The sequence below is a fragment of the Penicillium mononematosum genome (genome assembly GCF_028829835.1).
Source record: "Penicillium mononematosum strain IBT 11891 chromosome Unknown utg000003l:1.0-8172316.0:1.0-8177699.0, whole genome shotgun sequence".
Classification (NCBI taxonomy): Eukaryota; Fungi; Ascomycota; class Eurotiomycetes; order Eurotiales; family Aspergillaceae; genus Penicillium; species Penicillium mononematosum.
Genome location: NW_026643273.1, coordinates 6,058,717 through 6,076,751, shown reverse-complemented (window position 1 = coordinate 6,076,751; position 18,035 = coordinate 6,058,717). Strand labels below are relative to the sequence as shown.

General features: G+C 47.7%; 7 protein-coding genes across 7 annotated transcripts; 4 read left to right on the top strand and 3 right to left on the bottom strand.

Annotated features, from left to right (window-relative positions):
• Positions 1–1,558: 1,558 nt before the first annotated feature.
• Positions 1,559–2,058, top strand: N7519_007328 (uncharacterized protein; the record flags this gene model as incomplete). Its single annotated transcript, XM_057294104.1, has 2 exons — positions 1,559–1,926; positions 1,983–2,058. 2 exons carry the CDS (start codon positions 1,559–1,561, stop codon positions 2,056–2,058), a joined length of 444 nt encoding a protein of 147 aa, XP_057148915.1.
• A 2,170-nt stretch (positions 2,059–4,228) lies between these two features.
• On the top strand, positions 4,229–4,796 carry N7519_007327 (uncharacterized protein; the record flags this gene model as incomplete). Its single annotated transcript, XM_057294103.1, has 2 exons — positions 4,229–4,269; positions 4,487–4,796. The coding sequence occupies 2 exons, from the start codon at positions 4,229–4,231 to the stop codon at positions 4,794–4,796; spliced, it is 351 nt and encodes a 116-aa protein (XP_057148914.1).
• Positions 4,797–5,879: 1,083 nt separating this feature from the next.
• On the top strand, positions 5,880–6,507 carry N7519_007326 (uncharacterized protein; the record flags this gene model as incomplete). The annotated part of the gene is made up of 2 exons (XM_057294102.1): positions 5,880–6,190; positions 6,258–6,507. 2 exons carry the CDS (start codon positions 5,880–5,882, stop codon positions 6,505–6,507), a joined length of 561 nt encoding a protein of 186 aa, XP_057148913.1.
• A 1,034-nt stretch (positions 6,508–7,541) lies between these two features.
• Positions 7,542–8,174, bottom strand: N7519_007325 (Ribosomal protein L10e/L16; the record flags this gene model as incomplete). Its single annotated transcript, XM_057294101.1, has 1 exon — positions 7,542–8,174. One exon carries the CDS (start codon positions 8,172–8,174, stop codon positions 7,542–7,544), a length of 633 nt encoding a protein of 210 aa, XP_057148912.1.
• Positions 8,175–9,184: 1,010 nt separating this feature from the next.
• On the bottom strand, positions 9,185–10,025 carry N7519_007324 (60S ribosomal protein uL16; the record flags this gene model as incomplete). Its single annotated transcript, XM_057294100.1, has 4 exons — positions 9,185–9,199; positions 9,253–9,688; positions 9,744–9,919; positions 9,981–10,025. 4 exons carry the CDS (start codon positions 10,023–10,025, stop codon positions 9,185–9,187), a joined length of 672 nt encoding a protein of 223 aa, XP_057148911.1.
• Positions 10,026–10,950: 925 nt separating this feature from the next.
• On the bottom strand, positions 10,951–15,565 carry N7519_007323 (putative ABC transporter; the record flags this gene model as incomplete). Its single annotated transcript, XM_057294099.1, has 4 exons — positions 10,951–10,980; positions 11,048–14,517; positions 14,574–15,131; positions 15,181–15,565. 4 exons carry the CDS (start codon positions 15,563–15,565, stop codon positions 10,951–10,953), a joined length of 4,443 nt encoding a protein of 1,480 aa, XP_057148910.1.
• Positions 15,566–17,535: 1,970 nt separating this feature from the next.
• Positions 17,536–17,848, top strand: N7519_007322 (heavy-metal-associated domain-containing protein; the record flags this gene model as incomplete). Its single annotated transcript, XM_057294098.1, has 2 exons — positions 17,536–17,623; positions 17,697–17,848. 2 exons carry the CDS (start codon positions 17,536–17,538, stop codon positions 17,846–17,848), a joined length of 240 nt encoding a protein of 79 aa, XP_057148909.1.
• Between the last annotated feature and the right edge of the window lie 187 nt (positions 17,849–18,035).

The window sequence follows — 18,035 nt, the reverse complement described above, 5'->3', positions numbered from 1 at the left end:
GTTTGTGTAAGAAGACATCAATAGTATCCGCGAGTTGATGATGCAGCAAAAGCTCTGATCATATTCAGCGCTGTATATTTCATGAACATAGAGAGACTTACTCCATTATGACTGACCTCTTGGTCTAATGGGTAACTCGGTGGTGTACCTTGGTAGAGCCCTCTGCATCCCAATTGGGTAAAGGCAAAAAAAAAAGTGATCAGCTAGGCATCGCTTCTAGACGATTGCTATTCATAAAGCGATCGAAATAACTTGTACTTTCTGAATCATGACCTTCTAAGCGGACTCATACAGCTAATGAAATCGTAGTCCCTTGGATCTCGGAAGCTGCCAGGCCTACATAGTTGCGTGAGCAAAATTGTAGGTAATAACACAACTAAGGGTCGATCAAATATGAAAAAAGAAAAGATGTAGCATGTCCTGGTTTTGATCCAGGGTCTATATATTGTTAGTATGATGTTATTATGGATAACTGGCGTGTGAACCTTGACTTACCTCCGGGTCATGAGCCCGACGCTTCACCTGCTAAGCTAACATGCTGCTTGGTTGGAAATACTATTGCTTTGCTAGTTTAAATGGAAGCGCCTTAGCTTTATGAATTCTTATTTATGACCATTCCTAGATCTCTAGGATGGTGTGACCGGCTCAGAACCGATTTATACAAAGCCAGAGATGTGGGTTATGTTCGCTATTATGCTTTGGGTCGGGTCAAACAGGATCTAGCTAACTAGCCTAGTGTGAGTATGTAAATGAATACAAGTTGTCAGGCTAGTCTCTGTTATTTTCCATTAGTTAGGCGAGTAGAACGATGGGATTATCTTGAGACTGTACACCTTGCGTCTACACAGTCTTGGTTTACTGACTACATTGAGGCATATAGATTCATTCCAGGTATGTTAAGAATTACTGTCATTGCCACTTAAGCAGATGAGAGACTTGGTTCATGGAGCACTCGCCGTGACGTTGACCGTACTTTTCGGTGTCATTAACTATGATCTTTTCAAAGGGGAAGAAATTCTCAAAGGAAGCGAATAGTTCAAGCAGGGATAATTAGAGTATATTGAACGCATTTTTCTCCCAGTTTAACTCGGCAAACAAAAAGGCAAACAAAGATAGCTTACAGTAACATGTTGGCTGTTGTTTCTTAGGGCCAACTATGTGGAGCACCCGATATTTCCCCATCACCATGTGCGTACCACCTGCGGACGATAAACTACACGGGACGGACCGCCAGTGTGGGTACTAAGTATTTTGGGCTCTATTGATATTTAAGGGATCTTGCCAAAATAGAGTCACCTTTGAATTAACTGAACAATACACGAAAGCCTCCACGTACACCTCGATTCAAATTGCGGCTAGCGCGCTTGGGGCGAGGGGGCCACAAAGAGAACAGAGTCAGCACAGCCCCCGTGGTAAAAAAGAGCACTGGGGCCTAATCCTCCATCCTTCAGTTCTCTTTTCCTCCCACAATCTGTTTCCACTTCGAAGTTTCCTTCCAAATCCACTCTTCGGACATCTTGGAAATTTTCCAGTGTTACTTTGTTTCCGCACTTCCAGTATGCGACCGTCCCTCTATATTCTGAGCCTCATCGGAGCCGCGACGGCTGCTTTTACTGCCAATCTTCGTACAAAGAACTCGGATGTCGTGTCTTTGACCCAGGAGACATTCTATGACTTCATGGAGGAGCATGACTTGGTCTTGGCTAATTTCTACGCGCCGTGGTGTCGTCACTCCAGAAACTTGGCCCCCAAATTTGAGCAAGCGGCTACGGAGCTGAAAAGTGACAACATCCCTCTGGTGAAGATCGACTGCACACGGGAGGAAAGACTATGTTCGGACTTTGCTATTGGTGCATATCCTACTTTGAAGGTGTTCCGTGGCCCCGACTCGCATGAGCCATACCATGGCTCTCGTCGAGCAGAATCGTATGTAACGCGCTATCTGGAACCGCACCTTTCGGACATGCTAACATCCTGGGCAGGATTATCTCATACATGATAGACGAGTCGATTTACACTGGGGCTGGGGGAGGCTTGTATCTTCAAACCTATGATTGAAGGAGTCCTGAACGTGGCTTATCAAGCTTCTGGTTTACTTTTCGACAAAGTCTGGGATCAGGTACATCTGGTGATAGTGGCTCAGACTATGACTTTTGGATTTTAAATAAAGATGCACATGAATAAGAATATACAACATAACGTCTAAAAAGGAGATTGCCTTAACCATATAGGACCCACATGTGCCATATCACGTGGCTATCTATATTCGAAATTGCAAGAAAACCAATCAAAAGGGAAAGAATACAACAATCCATCCATAGTCATGTGTATTTTCTGGTGTAAGATGGTCAGGCATTAGAGGAGAAGTCACCTGCGGACCACGAAAGGCCCCTAGTAGACAACTCAGGTATGTAACGGAGTCAGCTTTCCAATATTAGAATGTGGATCCGGCATTTTTAAGCATAAACTGGCTGTGGGGTTGGGCACGAATCAACGTCGGCTTTTATATCGGTACGATATATCATGTTTCATTGTGGTAGAGTTTCGCTTCCCCTTACGTGTTGTGCTCGATCTAGGATATGTCTTTATTCCAAACAGCAAGCTGCTCTTTTTTTCCCCCTCTTTCATCCCACCAATCCGTTTCTCATAAGTATATATATCAACCAACCTCATCATCCGTTCGCGAGATCTGCCATGTCGAGTTAAACCCATTTGGCTCCATGCTAAAAAGTTTAGGACATGAATCTAGCAAAATGAAAATGAAAATGACCACATGTGTAGAAGGAAATATCTGCCAACACCGGGACCTAGGATCAACTAAATGGGACGATCTAGTTCTCACCCAGTGAATCCTGTCATTCTAAGACGAGCTAAGAGAAGCCCGTTGAGTCGTGAAGTCCGAGCTCTTGCGTCTCGAGTTAAATGCTATGAAAACTTGATCCGGAATCATCCTGACCTGGTTGTCCAAGTCAAGACTTGGAAACCTTTACCTGATCTACTCTCCATTCTCCACTGATGAACTCTAATTCTGACCTTCCGCCTTGATTGTGAAATGACTTCATTCTTTTGTTGTTTGTATCTGGCTGGCATCCTAATCCTTGATGAACCCTCTTTGGGCTATCAGGGGTCCCCACTGCAGGCGTGGTTAGTTTCCCGAGGACCCAGAGTCGGCATCAGGCCTGGGTCCCCACAAAGGAGATATAGGATTCCAGACTCCATCTCCGAGCCAGGTTCTGGTCAGAGCTAGTAGGTTCCGACTTTAGTTCGTTTCCCTTAGGGGATTTCACCACCGGTTGGGGGTCAGTGGGAGGACTTGAAGATTTCAGATGAATGAGAGGAGGACTGTGTTCCTTCTGGGTAGATTGGTTCTGTTTGCCGGATTTGGATGCGAGCTTGATTTGGATCGTTCCCCTGAACACGCCGTGTGAAATATTGGCCGACTAGGCAGGGATTGTATGAATGGAGTATATGTGTCGGAACGAGGAACCGACCATTGTCCCTAACCGTCTCTAGAATCTGAGTATATTGAAGTTGAATTGCATCAGGTCCTGACGCTTTGAAATTTGACCATTGGTGACCTTCTTCCGGTCTTGTGGCGCCGCCCTGGTTCTCTTGGGTGTCTGATTGACTTTCTACTCTATGAATCTCTATTTCTATACCTAGTCAATAAAATACTCTTATACTGATTTTATGAAATGTTCTGCTAGCAAAATATGATATGGCGCATTAGCAACTATACACTGTCCTACTCCAGAAGAATAAGCACGATCCATGCTCTCAGTGGACGCGTGGTGTAGGGCACTGTGGCATATTGGGGTGCTAAACCCAGGCGAAACTAACTTGAACAGACAAGTTCACAGGCCGTTTACAAACCAACTTTGTACTGATAGTTGGAGAGATTGAGGGCTCTGCGGAGACTAGCCTACAGCACATGAGAAATAGTCGACAATGGGTCAAATATAAAGGCAGACTCAGTAGACGAACAATGCGGGGGTTTCCCATCGCTCGATCTATGGCAGCAGGTACGGAATTAGAGTCAAAGGCATGAGCAGCGATTCCGATCGTAGGAGGGTCTCTTTATCGAGACGCTCTTTCCCCGTCAACCGCAATTTACCCGGAAGTGTTCCTTCCTCCCTTGGCTCTTTCCTAGAATCGCCATTAGGAAAGACAAGACCAGATCTTAGATGCGCAGAATAGTAGACTCTGTAAACCACCAACATTCTTCAAAATGTCAGCCCCAGAACCACCAAAGTCTGTTGTCGATTTCTTGTACGAAGTTTTTTTTGGCCCCCAGTTGGAAGGCCAGGATATTATAAGTAGTTTTTTGTTTGGTCTTCTTGTTCTGTTGCAGTATGACAATGACTACTGCAGAAATTGCCCTCGCTTAGGCTTTCAGGTAAAGTACACGGAAAGCCTATGTGCCCTATCACACTGGAGATCGCTGTTTCAAGCTTCATGTGCATAATTACTGATTGATTGTCCATAGGTGGTTTGGCCCGCGCCCTGCCCGACCACCGCCAGAGCGCTCCGACATCATTGTCGTGGCCGACATACCCCCAGTGCCACCAATCCGCCCTCCGGACGCCATCCACCCTCCTGACACCGTCCACCCTCCGGACGCCGAACCCCAGGCGTCTGCATCCACCTCCGGCCACCTCCGTCAGCGCCTCCAGCGCCTCCAGCGCACTAATGCGCTGCGACCCATAACACTCGGCCACTCTGTAAGCTGCGGCTGCGAATATTGCCGCAATCGCCGATTTAACCGGATGACTCCGATGGAGGAAGGCCAGACCTGAATTGTAAGTCAGAAGCACACTTAAGCATTAACACGAAGCAGATATAAAAGCCATTTACTTGCATTTATAAAATATACATACCAAGGTCTGAACACGGCGAAATCCTCTACCTGCAATTGCCTGGCAATGGAAACGACTAACATTGTATTTGCAGTTCGATGAGCCGTCAATGGCGAAAGCCAAGTTTTTTCAGTGTTTCTTTACTTTTTTCTTTACTTTTCTTTCACTTTTTTATTCACTTTATTATTACTTTCTTTTTACCTTTTATTCATCTTTCTTTTACTTTTTCTTTCACTTCTATAGTCTTTCCTTTCACTCTTACCCTTACTTGTACATAGCGTTAAGTCCACTAGTCCAGGTTACCTTTGTACCATACTGAGACCAATTGTGATGTGGGGCGCAGGCGCAAAAGTCACCGTATCTTGGCAACCTTTCGATTTCAACGCATAAACCACTGTTAACCGTACTGGTAACACGTTATATTTTGGGGACTGGTAGTAGCTACCCGTTTATGTTATAGAGTAATATTCGGTTTAGTAAAGTATACAACCGCCTCGAGGAAGTAAAACCGTGGTGTAGCCATAATCCGGACTAGAAGATGCCCTGCTATGTAGGTATCTCACTACCTAGGTAGGATTCGTCTTTGACAATGTTGGATAATGTCACGTTTTGCTTAGTTTCCATAGCATGGTAGCGCCATCTCTCCTTTCATGAAGGGGAAAGAAAAGACATCAGTATTTACATCATGCGTTCTGATGTGTCTGTTTGCCGCCACTTCTGATAGATAGGTTCGTTATTACGTGTGTGTCACTCAAATTTCTGTCTTAGAGAGTTGCAGAAGCCTACGTATGCTCTGCTCGCCACTGGCTTCAATTTTATATACCCGTCATCCTGACGATTGCTCTCATGATAATAGCTAGCCGACGGCCGGTTCCTTTTTAGGGCGCGGCGATTTGAATTTTAGCCGATATTTCTGGAAATAGGACTCAACAGGTAATCTTTCGATTCCACGTCAACCTCCAATCCGAAGGTCCTTTAGCAGACCCAACATCCCAACATTCTTGAGTAGAACGATATCTGAAGATGAGCTACTACGTGTGGGGTGACGAAACCGATGAAGAGCTTGAGCTAGAAATCTCTGGAGATATATGTCTTCTTCAAAGATACCGATACTCTACCTTCACCGACGAAGATAATCCACCACTGTGCCCCACCGACCTAAGGGGGCTATTGCAGACAGAAGTTGCACTTCGAGAGAATACTCAACGCGAGATAGCCTTGAAAGAGAAAATAGAGGAACTCGCCAAGGAAGACAGCTACGTGACTGTTGTTCAGGACTTACAGGAGGAATTGTCGACACTTTCGACGGAATATTGGACCTTAGAACGACGTTGGTGGGAGATTAGGTCTTCGTATTACGACGGCCCGCTGACCAGGGGTATCGATTTCTGGCGTTCACAGCCAAAATGGTACATGCATCGAGTACTTGTGGAAGATTGCGTCGGGAGAGGAGGCTGTTGTGGCAGAGACTGTGGATGCTGTTCTCATCGCCAGTCAGAACGGAAGTTTGCAGTTGGTCATTGCACCGTGGAGTGTTCTTGTTGCGAGAGAGCCCGGGGGTTTGCACTCGACGCTGAGCAGAAATCCCGAATCCGGGAGTCCTTCAAACTTGATTACAACTGTTCACGTGCATGGTATTACAATCGAATAAAGACCGCTTCTCTGCTAGGGTTGATGGCCGGTAGTTACGAAAACCCTTTGGATCTCATCGTTGACTTGCCGCCAAGATATGCAACTCCGCCTGAGGAATCACGAGGGAGCAACTGGAAGAACTATATGCGGGGATCTTCCAGCTAATGTTGTCCAAGGGTAAGAGCCGGTCAACTATTTCAGAAAGTTATATTTGCTGCTACTGTTCCCAGTTTTGTGTCGCTGTTATACTAAGAGGACGAGCTATCCATGGATATAGTGATACTAAGGAACAATGGAGCAAGAAGGAGAACGTGGGAGTATGAGGTTGAAGACATATATACCTGTCATCATTGCTCTACCTAGCTAGCTTTGCTTGCAGTGGAAAGTATAGCCACCCAATTCGATTCGACACCTCCATCGCTGCCGTAGGCGTCTCTCACGTAGTTCCAAGGCCACACGAACCTTACTTAAGTTCATTTCCCGTTGTTCCTCGCCCCAAAATGCCTTCGTCCCAAGAGCTTGCGGCTTGCGCAGTGAGGCCGCCATTGCGGCTGAGTATGGACTACTCAATGAGCAGAAGCAGACAGTCTAGATGGGGGTCCGATCTTTTGCCCAAGGAAAGACAGGGGAAGAATGAACAGTAAAGAAAAGAAAAAGCGAAGTAGAACTCGACGGACGGCTGGCAGGGGATACACGGCGTCTTCATCATATGAGTAGTCACAGCCAAGTCACAGCCAACGCGAGCGGTGCTAGACCCAGCCAGAACACGAGATAGCCCTCGCCAATGCACTTTCATTGTTCCGAGCCCCTCGTTTCTCCCGCTCGTCTTGGCTAACTGGGGTGTGTCCAGGATTGAACGCGGTTTCGTCAGGAATGAAATGAAACGGGTTTGCGCAGGTGGCAAAAAGGCGTCCGAATCCAGGGCAGACAGCCAACGATTGAGACCATGACTACAGCGTAAAAGAAGAAGAACGTTATAAAGAGGAAGCCTGGAGACTACAGACCAGATGATCAATATGCGACTCCTGTTTCTTGAAAAGTCGCACAAATATTCTACATCGGTGTCTGCGTACAGACCGCCGCCAACACACGCTGCAATTCGTCCACCTTCTCTAGGAGCTGTGTATTGGACCCTTCGCATAGGTTTTCCTCTCCCCGCATACTCTCAGCGCCCCGGACCCGTCGATCAAGACCCTGGCATACCTGATGTAAACTTTGCAATTGACACAATAACAGCTGAGCCTTCATCTTCGTTTCCGTGGCGCGGGAGATATTCAATGGCCCAACGCTCAACGGAATGGTCAATGGGACGGTATACACTGAATCTCCCGTGCCACCGACCTGTCGCGAGAGCATAAGCTGATCACCTGACCCACTGTTTGAAGGATGGGGTTCGAGAGGCGGACGCGTGAGGTTAGCGTCCGGTTGTGCCGAAGGTGCAGACGAGAACAGGACGCCGATCTCGGATTGATACAGGGCCTGATACCAAGTGAGGACTTTGTGGAGAATCGCGCCTAGAACCAGAAGCATGGACGCATCCTGGGCGCAGGCACTCCCCGTGCAATTCAGCAATCGGGACACAGTCTCCGTGGCTGACTGAGTGACTCGAAACAGGATATCACTTGTAGGGTCTTTTTCTGTGGGGGGATTTGCGCTGGTCGCGCAAACCGTTGTTGCTGTGTCCATTCCCACAGTCGCTGCGCACGAATTGGTACAGCGAGGAAAGGACCCGGCTTGCCACTGCAATGCATGGTTCATGCTGGTCTTCATTTTCATCCTCTGGCTCCTTGTCTGAATGGTGGTCTTCAGAAACAGCCTTCCTCGGATGGGAGCCGGAGTCGGCGGTATCGGTCACCATGGGATCTGTGCCCGACAGATTAGGCCGTGACGTATATCCCGAGTTTATTGGCATCTGTGGGGCAGTATTGTCATCTGGTATTGATTGATGTCGAGTTAAGCTGTCTGGTGTTCTTCTTTCCCGTCCTGTTATTATAACATTATCGGGTGTCTGATTCTGGATAGTCGAAGGGAACATAGGCGATGGGGACAATTTGCAGTTATTTATTATAACATTATTCACTGCTTGACTCTGGTAGCTAGGCGCTGGGAACATAGGCGAGCGAGTCCAGGAACAGTTGAAGTTGTAGTTGGGTTGGTGATGACCGGGTTGTTGGTCGGCCCACGACGGAGGAGCTGGGACCCCAGGAGGAGACGGAGGAGCATCCAGAGACATGGGAACAGGAGACAATTGAGAATGTCTAGGTGCTTGCGCGAAGCCGTTCTTGTTGGAAGGTGGTTTACCCTTTCGTCGTGATCGGCCATATACACATTTTAGGCCATTTTGGACACAGCGCGAACATCCATGCTGTTCCTTTGTGCAGCGTACTTTGGAAGCTGCACAGGGGTCGCACGTTGCTCGAAACTTGAGCTGGGACGTGTTGGACGTTTGATTCTGATTCTGATTCTGATTTGAATCATGCATGTGTTCTTTCAAGGGAGACATGGAACAGAGAAGGACTGAAATTCAGTGTTATATCCTAGATAGGGTGGAAAAGCCCGTGAATGTCCAAGATATGGTTTCTTTTTTTTCTTTTTTTGGTCTCAGGTAGGAGTGAGGTTATGTCTCATCTATGTCTTGAGGTCTCGGATCTAAACCGAATACAGACTAGCCCGGAAGAGCCGGATACAGATATTTTCTATAACACACTCCTCTAAACAAATTCACAGTTATGGATGAAAGTCATATTGAATTAACTATTCATACCAAACTATATGCCTGTGGGAAGTTCTTCATGTTCTCTACCACCTCTCCCCTCCGTCGACAAAACTGAACATATGCACCATCATCCCTCAACAGCCCTGCATCCTTCAACCGCAAATACTCAGCTCGTGGTAAAGCAGTGAACCCCCACATTTTGCTAACAATAACCTTCTGTCGACCGGGGAACTTGTACATTGACCGACGCAGCGCCTCGACCGCAGTCGCGCGATGGCGATCAACAGTTCGCACGGAGAGCAGAATCTGGCCCACGTCTACTCGAGCCACTTTGCCAGCTGGCTTGCCAAATGCGCCTCGCATCCCGGTCTGTAAACGATCCGCACCAGCCACACTCAGCATCTTGTTGATTCGGATTACATGGTAAGGGTGAACTCGGACGCGCATGTGGAATGTCTCTTTGCCGGCGACTTTGACGAGGTATCTTTTGAGAATAAGATTAATATTATGAATGCAAGTATAGAATTAGGTTCACTCACTTATTGGCACAGATACGTGCAGCTTCTAGAGCTTCTGAGCTCAGCTGTTCGTATTCATTGGACACTAAGTGCACGGCGCATGGGAAGTCGTCCACAGAAGCCTTCTTCCGCCCCAGATCGAAGATACGGATCTTGGCATCAGGGACACCTCGGTTAAAGCGTGACTTGGGGTAAGGCTGAAAGATTAATTATATTTAGATGCGATTCTTCGTCGAAGTATTCGGAGTGAGCACTAACCTTGTTCTTGCAATACCGGTAGCATCGAGCAGGTCTACGCGCCATCCTTTAGCAAATGAGATAGAAAACGATTGATGTTGATTAAAATGAAAAATCAATGTGTTACAGCTCGTTAAATAGCTATATCTTACGGGAATTTGCGTCCTCCCGACTCGGGCATTAAGAGACCGGTCCCTGCATGGCCGTGGCTTCGGGTTCCGAAGGCGGCTTCAATGTCTCCCCGCAAGAACTACCCCCGAGACCTATCTATACCTGAAGGGGTCTTCGTCGCTCGGTATTGAAAGTGAATGAAGAGTCCCATAGACCGGATCATCGGGAAGTTGGTCGAGTACGTCTAAATAGTAAGGTCATGAAACCGAGTTCTGAGTTGCACGTATTCGGATTTCGTGCCAAAATTGTGACCCCGGGCTGTAAATGTTTAGGGATACAGATGAAACCTGCTAGATGGAGAGTTCTCGGTCTCAGGTGACCTCGGTAAAGTGTTTGGGAAGCAAAAAAAAGCAGTGACCGCGGATCGAACGCGGGTCCTTGAGATAGTTATGTATGCACATTGCACTGGATTAATTGTTAGTTAGGGAACTTGACAGCTCTGAAAGCGGAAATTCTTACATCTCACACTCTACCGCTGAGTTACCACTGCGAAGGATATAACTCCGTTGTTCACTCCTGATATGATACGTATTGGAGTTCATTCACTGGGAATCCATCATTAGATACCACACTAATCAACTTTTTTGAACTCTTCGCATACAATTAGATCGTGTATTTAATATCCTAATATCATTGAGTATGAAGCTACTACGTGGACCGTTCAGGAATCATCCATATTATGAAGAAAAGCCAGTACATTTTCAATTAAATTTTAAACACATCTCGCGATTTAGATGGGAAGAGTATTCTACGCAAAGATACTTTATAGTTAGCCAATTTCTCGAAGGGCATTAGCAAGACCATATGCCGCTGCACATGTTTATCGCCGGTTGAAGTTCAAGAAGCGAGACTGTATCAAAATCAATTAGCATCACAATCACAAAAATAGAAACAAGGTAGAGAATATATGCACTTACCGCCAAGAACAAAATGATCAGGTTGGAGACAATAAACGCAGCAAAGATACCCAGATCCCGCCATCTGTTATCAAAGGACATATTGAACGCCGCGTAGAACTGCTCTCCAACCTTGAACGCACAGTACTTGCAAGCCTGCGCCGCGTCGTCGACAAGATATCCATTACCACCGCGGTCAAAGAACGGCTTCATGTACTCGCCACAGGTGAGGTTGTCCGGGGCATTGAAAAGATTCAGCTCCGACTCTGCGCAAACCACATCCCGACCCTGGAGCTCTGTCACGACCATCCCGCCGATCAGACGAGTGAATGGGTCGAGGTCGTACAGCCATGCGCGCCAGAAGCCTGGCATCTGCGGCTTGGGGATTGCAACGCCACAGAATAGAGAGAAGATAATCACGATCGGGGGGTTGAGCTGAGACGCGATGAAGCTATTTGGGGTCAGAGCTGAGATCATCTGGCCCAGGGTCACGGAGAACATCTCCGTTATGAGGATTATGAGGAATTGGTAGCCAGCGCGGTTGGACTCGGTCTGGAAGCCTGGGATGTAGTACAAGGGGAGGAAGAAGCAGACGGCGCACAGGACACTGTAGGGGATTTCGGCGACAACCATTGACAGTGCGAAGGCAAACTGGCTGTAGGTTTTTGATGCTGATTCGCGGTAGAAGATTAGACGTGCCATGTCGTATCGCGGTTGGACCATCTGGAGAATGATGGCTGGGAGAACGGTGACGTTGAAAATGACGAAAATGCGGTATTGCAGCGAGGATCGAGAATCGTCGAGGTTCAAGAATACAAGACCGGTGATAATGGAAATCACAACATGAGTGTAAAGCCGGGTGAAACCGTAGTTCCTTGAGCGCCAGAATGATAGATGTGTTCGCCGACCGACTACCTTGATTTGGTGCCAGAGAGGTGAAGCGTACTCCCTATCCACCTTATTCTCATCATGATTATCGCGAACGGCCTGGGCACGGCTTTGCTTAATCTCGATGATTTCCTGCTTGACTTGTTCCAGTTCAGGAGAAGTGCGCCAAATGTCACCCCAGTCACGGTCTCCGATCCGACGTGTTTGACCAGCGCCGATGGCATCAAGCATCCACTCAGCCACATTAGCATCCTCGGGGCAGTGGGCTCCATTACGACTGAAGTAATCCAGCAGGATCTCGGAATCATGGCCAATGTCACCGTGGTAAATGCATTCACCTCCTCTTTGGAGTAGGAGCAGACGATCGAAGCTTTCGAAAAGGGCAGCATTCGGCTGGTGGATTGTGCAGAGAATAGCCTGGCCTGCTGCTGCTAGCTTCCGAAGGAAACGAACAATGTTCCAGGCAGATTGACCGTCCAGACCAGAGGTAGGCTCGTCCAAAAATAGAAGCAGCTCAGGCTTCGCCGCCAGTTCGACGCCGATTGTGACTCGCTTTCTTTCTTCGACCGAGAGACCGGTTTCAGGTGTACCGATAATCGCATCTGCCAGGTTCTCCAGTTCCAAGAGGGTCAGGATCTCTTCCACGTAAGCGTACTTTTCCGATTGGGGTGTCTCGAATGGCTGGCGCAGATCCGCAGAGAAACGCAGCGCTTCTCGCACAGTCTGCATGTCCTCGTGAACATCAAGTTGCTCCGCGTAAGATGTACCTCTTTGGAACGAGGTGCCAGGGGGCTTGCCATCGACCAGGATGTCGCCGGTAACCACACCAATGTTCTTTCTGGCTGCCAAAACGTCCAGCAATGTTGTCTTTCCTGCACCGGATGCTCCCATGAGTGCGGTCAACTTTCCAGGCTGAACATAGCCGTAAACAGAGTTCAGAAGACGTCGAGTGCCGGAGGGGACAGGCACTTCGTAAGAGACATCCTCCCAGGTGAACACAGACTTGGAGGTAATATTGAGGTTTGATCCTGCATCAGTCTCCAGGGTTTTTGCCTGTCTGCTTGCTTTCTTCTTCATCAGAGCCTCATTTAGCTCTTTCCGCTCGGCGTTCTCTTTCTGGTAGAAAGTGATGGTTTTGCCGCCTGCACCGAATTGACGAGTTTCTCCGAAATACAAGTTCGAACCCAGGAAACCCACAATTAGAGCAATCATGATACCGAAGTTTCGCCAAAGGTCGCCATTAAGGTAGCTGAAGGTTTGTGCAAGGTACTTTGAGCCAGAGATGATGGCGGACCCAGGGTCACCTCCCGCTAGAGTACAAGCCTGGTGCGCAATGTCGGTATAACCAGGTCCAGTTGGCACGAGTGAGTCTTTCGTACATGTCAAAGTAAGGTGCCTAAACTCGTTGACCATCAACGAAGCGAATCCAAGGCCAAAGGGGTTGATGAAGTAAATCCACCGCAGCCACACCTGAGCGCCAGACCACTGGATAAGATATCCGGACGTCAAAACGAAGAAGGTGATAATGACGGATGCGAACTTGATGGCATAGTCGAAGTCAGGGCATAGACATCCGACAGTTCGGAAGAACACTGTCATGGTAACATAGCCCTCGAGGATAATCAAAACAAATATAAAGAACGCCCCAGCATCCAGAACCAGTCCGCACATAAAGTACACGATGATACTGAATACGAGGATTCTTGCGATAGCAAACGCAGTGTCCACGATAATCTGCGCAATAAATAGTGCGCTAGGTCTGTAGAACGTGAAAGAGCGGTGCTTGTTAACAACTGCGCGGCCCATCATTGTGGCTGCTAGTTCGGAGAATGCTTGGAAGCCGTTGAACAGCAGACTGATGAACAAAAGACCTCCACGAGTAAAGGCACCGGCACTCGTCTTGGGTTGATCAAGCCACACAGTACCCAAAATGATGGCAATACCAACAGAGGTAACCCATGAGACGGTCAAAGCAAACTTGTCTTGCCATTTGAGGAGGAACTGTCGTTGCATCAAAGCCCAGGTCTGCAGGTGGAAGGGGATTGAGTATACAGATGATTGGGAAGTAAACTTGCGCTTTGCCTCTTTGTTGGCGATCTCAAAGTCATCGTAGATTTTCTGTTCCTTCTGAATCTGCTCGCGGTAAGATTTCATTTCCTGGTCTAGCGTTTCACTGAAGACCGATTTGTCAAAGGCTTCGACTAGTGCTTGTGGCGTGGAGGGCACATCGTCGGCACTTCTTCCATCCTTGAACTCCCTTTCGAAGGGATCGGTGCATCCCGTCAAGTAGTCGGGAGTGGTCTGACGAGGCTTTTCGCGGAACCCGAGGCCTTCGAAATATGACCGTGCTTCGGAAGTAGGACCAAAGAATACTTGGCGGCCATTGTCAATCACAAGGACCTTGTCGAACTGCTTATAGATATTCTCAGACGCCTGATATAGTGACACGAAAGTTGTTGTCTTGTATATATTGGTCAAAATCCGCAGGGACTTGGCGAAGTCGAGGGCAGTTGAGGCATCCAGACCGCGAGTGCTGTTATCCCAAGCCAATACAGTTGCAGAGGTGATCATCATCTCTGCGATCGACACGCGACGTCGCTCACCTATTCTAATTAGACTCGATTCCCATGGAGCTGCACATATAACACATTCCGCTTACCTCCAGAGACACCACGAATAAACTGGTTGCCAATCACAGTGTTGGCAGTGTGCTCAATGTTGAACATCTTCAGAAGCAAATTGGTCACTTTCTCTTTGAACTCGGCTTTCGAGACACCAAGTGGGCGCTTTCCGGGGGTTTTCGTGTCGAGGGCGAATCCAAGGGTTTGTTTCACAGTCAAAGTGGGCTGGTGAACATCATCCTCTTGATTGTATACGGCTTCTCCACGGAATCTTTTGGCGAACGAATCCGAGTCAAAACGACCATAGAGGACCTCACCATCCACCCCGGTGTATCCAAACCGCTGGTTCGCGATCACTTTGAGGAATGTCGTACAACCCGATCCGGGGCGGCCAAGGACCAAAACCATCTCACCGGGCCGTGTGAGGCCCCGGAAACCTTCTAGGATGTTGTACTCTTGGCCTTGCTTTCTCCAACCGAAGAGGTCAATGAGTGTTCCTGGTAGATTGAGGAAATCGATGATTGCATCTGGGAATGTTTTGATATATGTCTTGACGCCACCCATTCCACGGACTGTCAGGTTGTCCCAAATCACACCTAGGACAGTCAGTACTTGTTTGTTCTCTCAATGTGAGGTTCTACCGACCGATATGCTTGTCTTTGATACCAGCTTCTTCGGAGGCGGCACGATCCCCGCGGAGAGTCGTCTCCAGATCCCATGTGTCATCGGACGCAGTAGAACCCTCTGCTTTCTCGATATCTTTACTGGTGACTCCCTTGGATACCCGTGACTCTTGTCTGGATAATCTCTGGGCTTGGTGCGAGATGCTGGAGAATTGTTTGCTCAGCTCCGAGAAGTCCTTCTCGGCGGTCGTAACATCGACACCCGTCTGGAACGTATCCGCCGGCGTGTTGGCGATGCGAATTTCTTCCAGCTGGCGTCCATAGCTGTTTGAATCCAGGGTATCCACATCTGATTTGCTGCTGGTTTCCGCCATGGCCAGCTTGTGGTCCGACTCGATGTTTGCCATTGGGGATCTTAAGGTGCGGGAGAGTTAAGTTGTGCCGAGGGCCGATCCCGTATAAACTCTCCGGCACGTCCACGCTCCCCCAAGAGTGTGTTTGAATTATTGAATTATTGAATTGTTTCCTGGGGAGGTCCAAAACAAAATAAGAAACGTAAGATCCTATCAACGTTTGAAGCCCCTGAAACAGAGCGTTTAAAGAAGGAGGAAAAAAAAAGAAGCTAGAAGAAAACGAAGAAACTAAGCCCGAATGGTCCTTGGCTTAAGTCGGGTTGTATCTCAACGCCTCGACTCCACCCTTGGGACTAAATTTTTTCAGGGATGATGAAATTGTGTCCAAGCAAAATCTTCCAAAGCCCAAACAAATGTGGGGGCAAACCTCCAGGGACGGCATATTCCGCGGTGGAGTGACCAGATTTGAAGATGCCAAGCAGACGGGCACCTAAACGGGGTTAAAGCGTAAAAACCCAGTCAACATGACTCGCGATGACTCGTGATCACTCCCGAGGTCTGCAGCTATGATTATAAATTAAATCACATTTTGCAGAAGATCTTATTCTAGAAGGGTTCGGGGGGTTTATCAATCTAGGGTTGTGGAGAGCCAATTAGTGTCCTCCACTTTACGGAGGAGAGGCAAGGACAATATAACTGAACATGGATAGACCCTGAACCGTTCATCGATGTCGAGAAAACTGGCTTCTAATATCGTGGTTATGATCCATTTATAAAGGATACAAATCAACTTGATACTTCCCTATATTGTATAGAGTGTGTACATTACAGTTTAGTATTAGAACCATATTTTCGTTAAGGTATCTATGTTGTAGATGCCTAGTGCGCATTTGCATTTAGGCAACTCAGTGACCTTGATTCAGAAACATCAAATTGAAAAATTATTGGGCCCTTGACTCTGTATCAGCACTCATCTGGTTAGCCCCGGGATATCTTCGGCATACCTTGGCCTGCCATGTAGTGCCATAAAAGGCCAATATTTCGAGAAGGTAACATACATATCCTTGGAAGCATCCGTCCACGGAGTAATAAACCAACTGATACATTCGTGGGCGGAACACTATGCCTTTATTGGGAAACCCACGTGCAGGACGTGCGCCACCGTGCATATTCGGAGTTTCTAGACCAATCAATGCTCTCAATATTTCCACAAAATTATCCGTAAATATGTCCATGTATTATACTACCTAGGTATATTTTAAGCGGTCGCAATTTCCCCAGAGGTGGCGCCGCTTTATAAGGGTCCCGCTGAGTATTTCACAAGCATAGGATGGCTTTCACCTTACGGAAATAAAGGCCCAAGAAGGAATAGTGTAGCCACGTGATAGGTGGGTCACTTTTTATCAATCTATTCCTTGATGGATATCTACTCCGTACTAACCGGCCCCTATAAACTAGAAATTTATTTAATATTGACAAACCATTCATTTCGATACCAACTAACCTCCGGTCAAGTGGTTATCCACTATGTTCTTGGCCATCTGCATCGCCACTATAGAGACCATACTCATGCCTACCGGCGTGCGTGCCATTATAGGCCACGGCAGCTGGTCCGCTCCACGCCAAAGAAAAGAATTGTCTCTGATGATTAAGGTCGTAATACAGAAGCGCAGCGAGCAGCCCACGGTATAAGCCCGCGGTAAAGTAGCTTGACAATATACGAGACATGACGATGAATGGACGGGGGTTGCCAGTTGCAAGCCGCAAATCGCACAATTCGCGCAGTGGGCCGCACCAAGACAGGTAATATCAATCGAAGCACTTTACGCACAAATGCCGCACGGAAGAACCGGTTGGAAGGAATAGAAAAGAAGAACAGGCATGTTTCCGGCATAAACGTTGGTTTCAACAATTTGACTCCAGCTCTGCTAAGTTATATATATATACTACTAAAGTCATCTATCTGTCTATCCCGCTCTCCCTCTTTCCCTTTCATCAATCTCCGAAATATCACCTTCGAACCAATGTTGGACCATCAATACAAGTTCAAAGTCCACATGGGATGCAGCGGCTGCTCCAGGGCCATCAAGGAAGCCGTGGAATCCTTGACCGGTGAGTCCTAGTGCTGTTTTTATATCCGGTTATAATTTTCAGGACACTGACATCTTCATTCTGTACGGTGTAGGGGTGAAGAATTCCTCTATTTGCCTTGAAGAGCAGACCGTATTCGTGGTGGCTGAACCTTCTCTCTCCTACGAAGCTGTTTTGGGGGCCATTAAGGCGAAGGGAAAGAAGGTGCGCAGCGGGGAGGCTGACGGAGTTGCTCAGACTGTTTAAGGCCGTAAGAGGTTGCCGGTCACTGTTGGATGATATAGTACTCCATCAGTTCCAACTTCATCGAAATTACGAGTGATGAAAAACACGTCCGTTCAGACCCTGTCGGGGCAAGTCTGGGCGTGCTTCTGAGAAGCGACAACATCATCTACGTTAGCCTGCTTATGAGAATTAGTCTGTTTATGAAGGA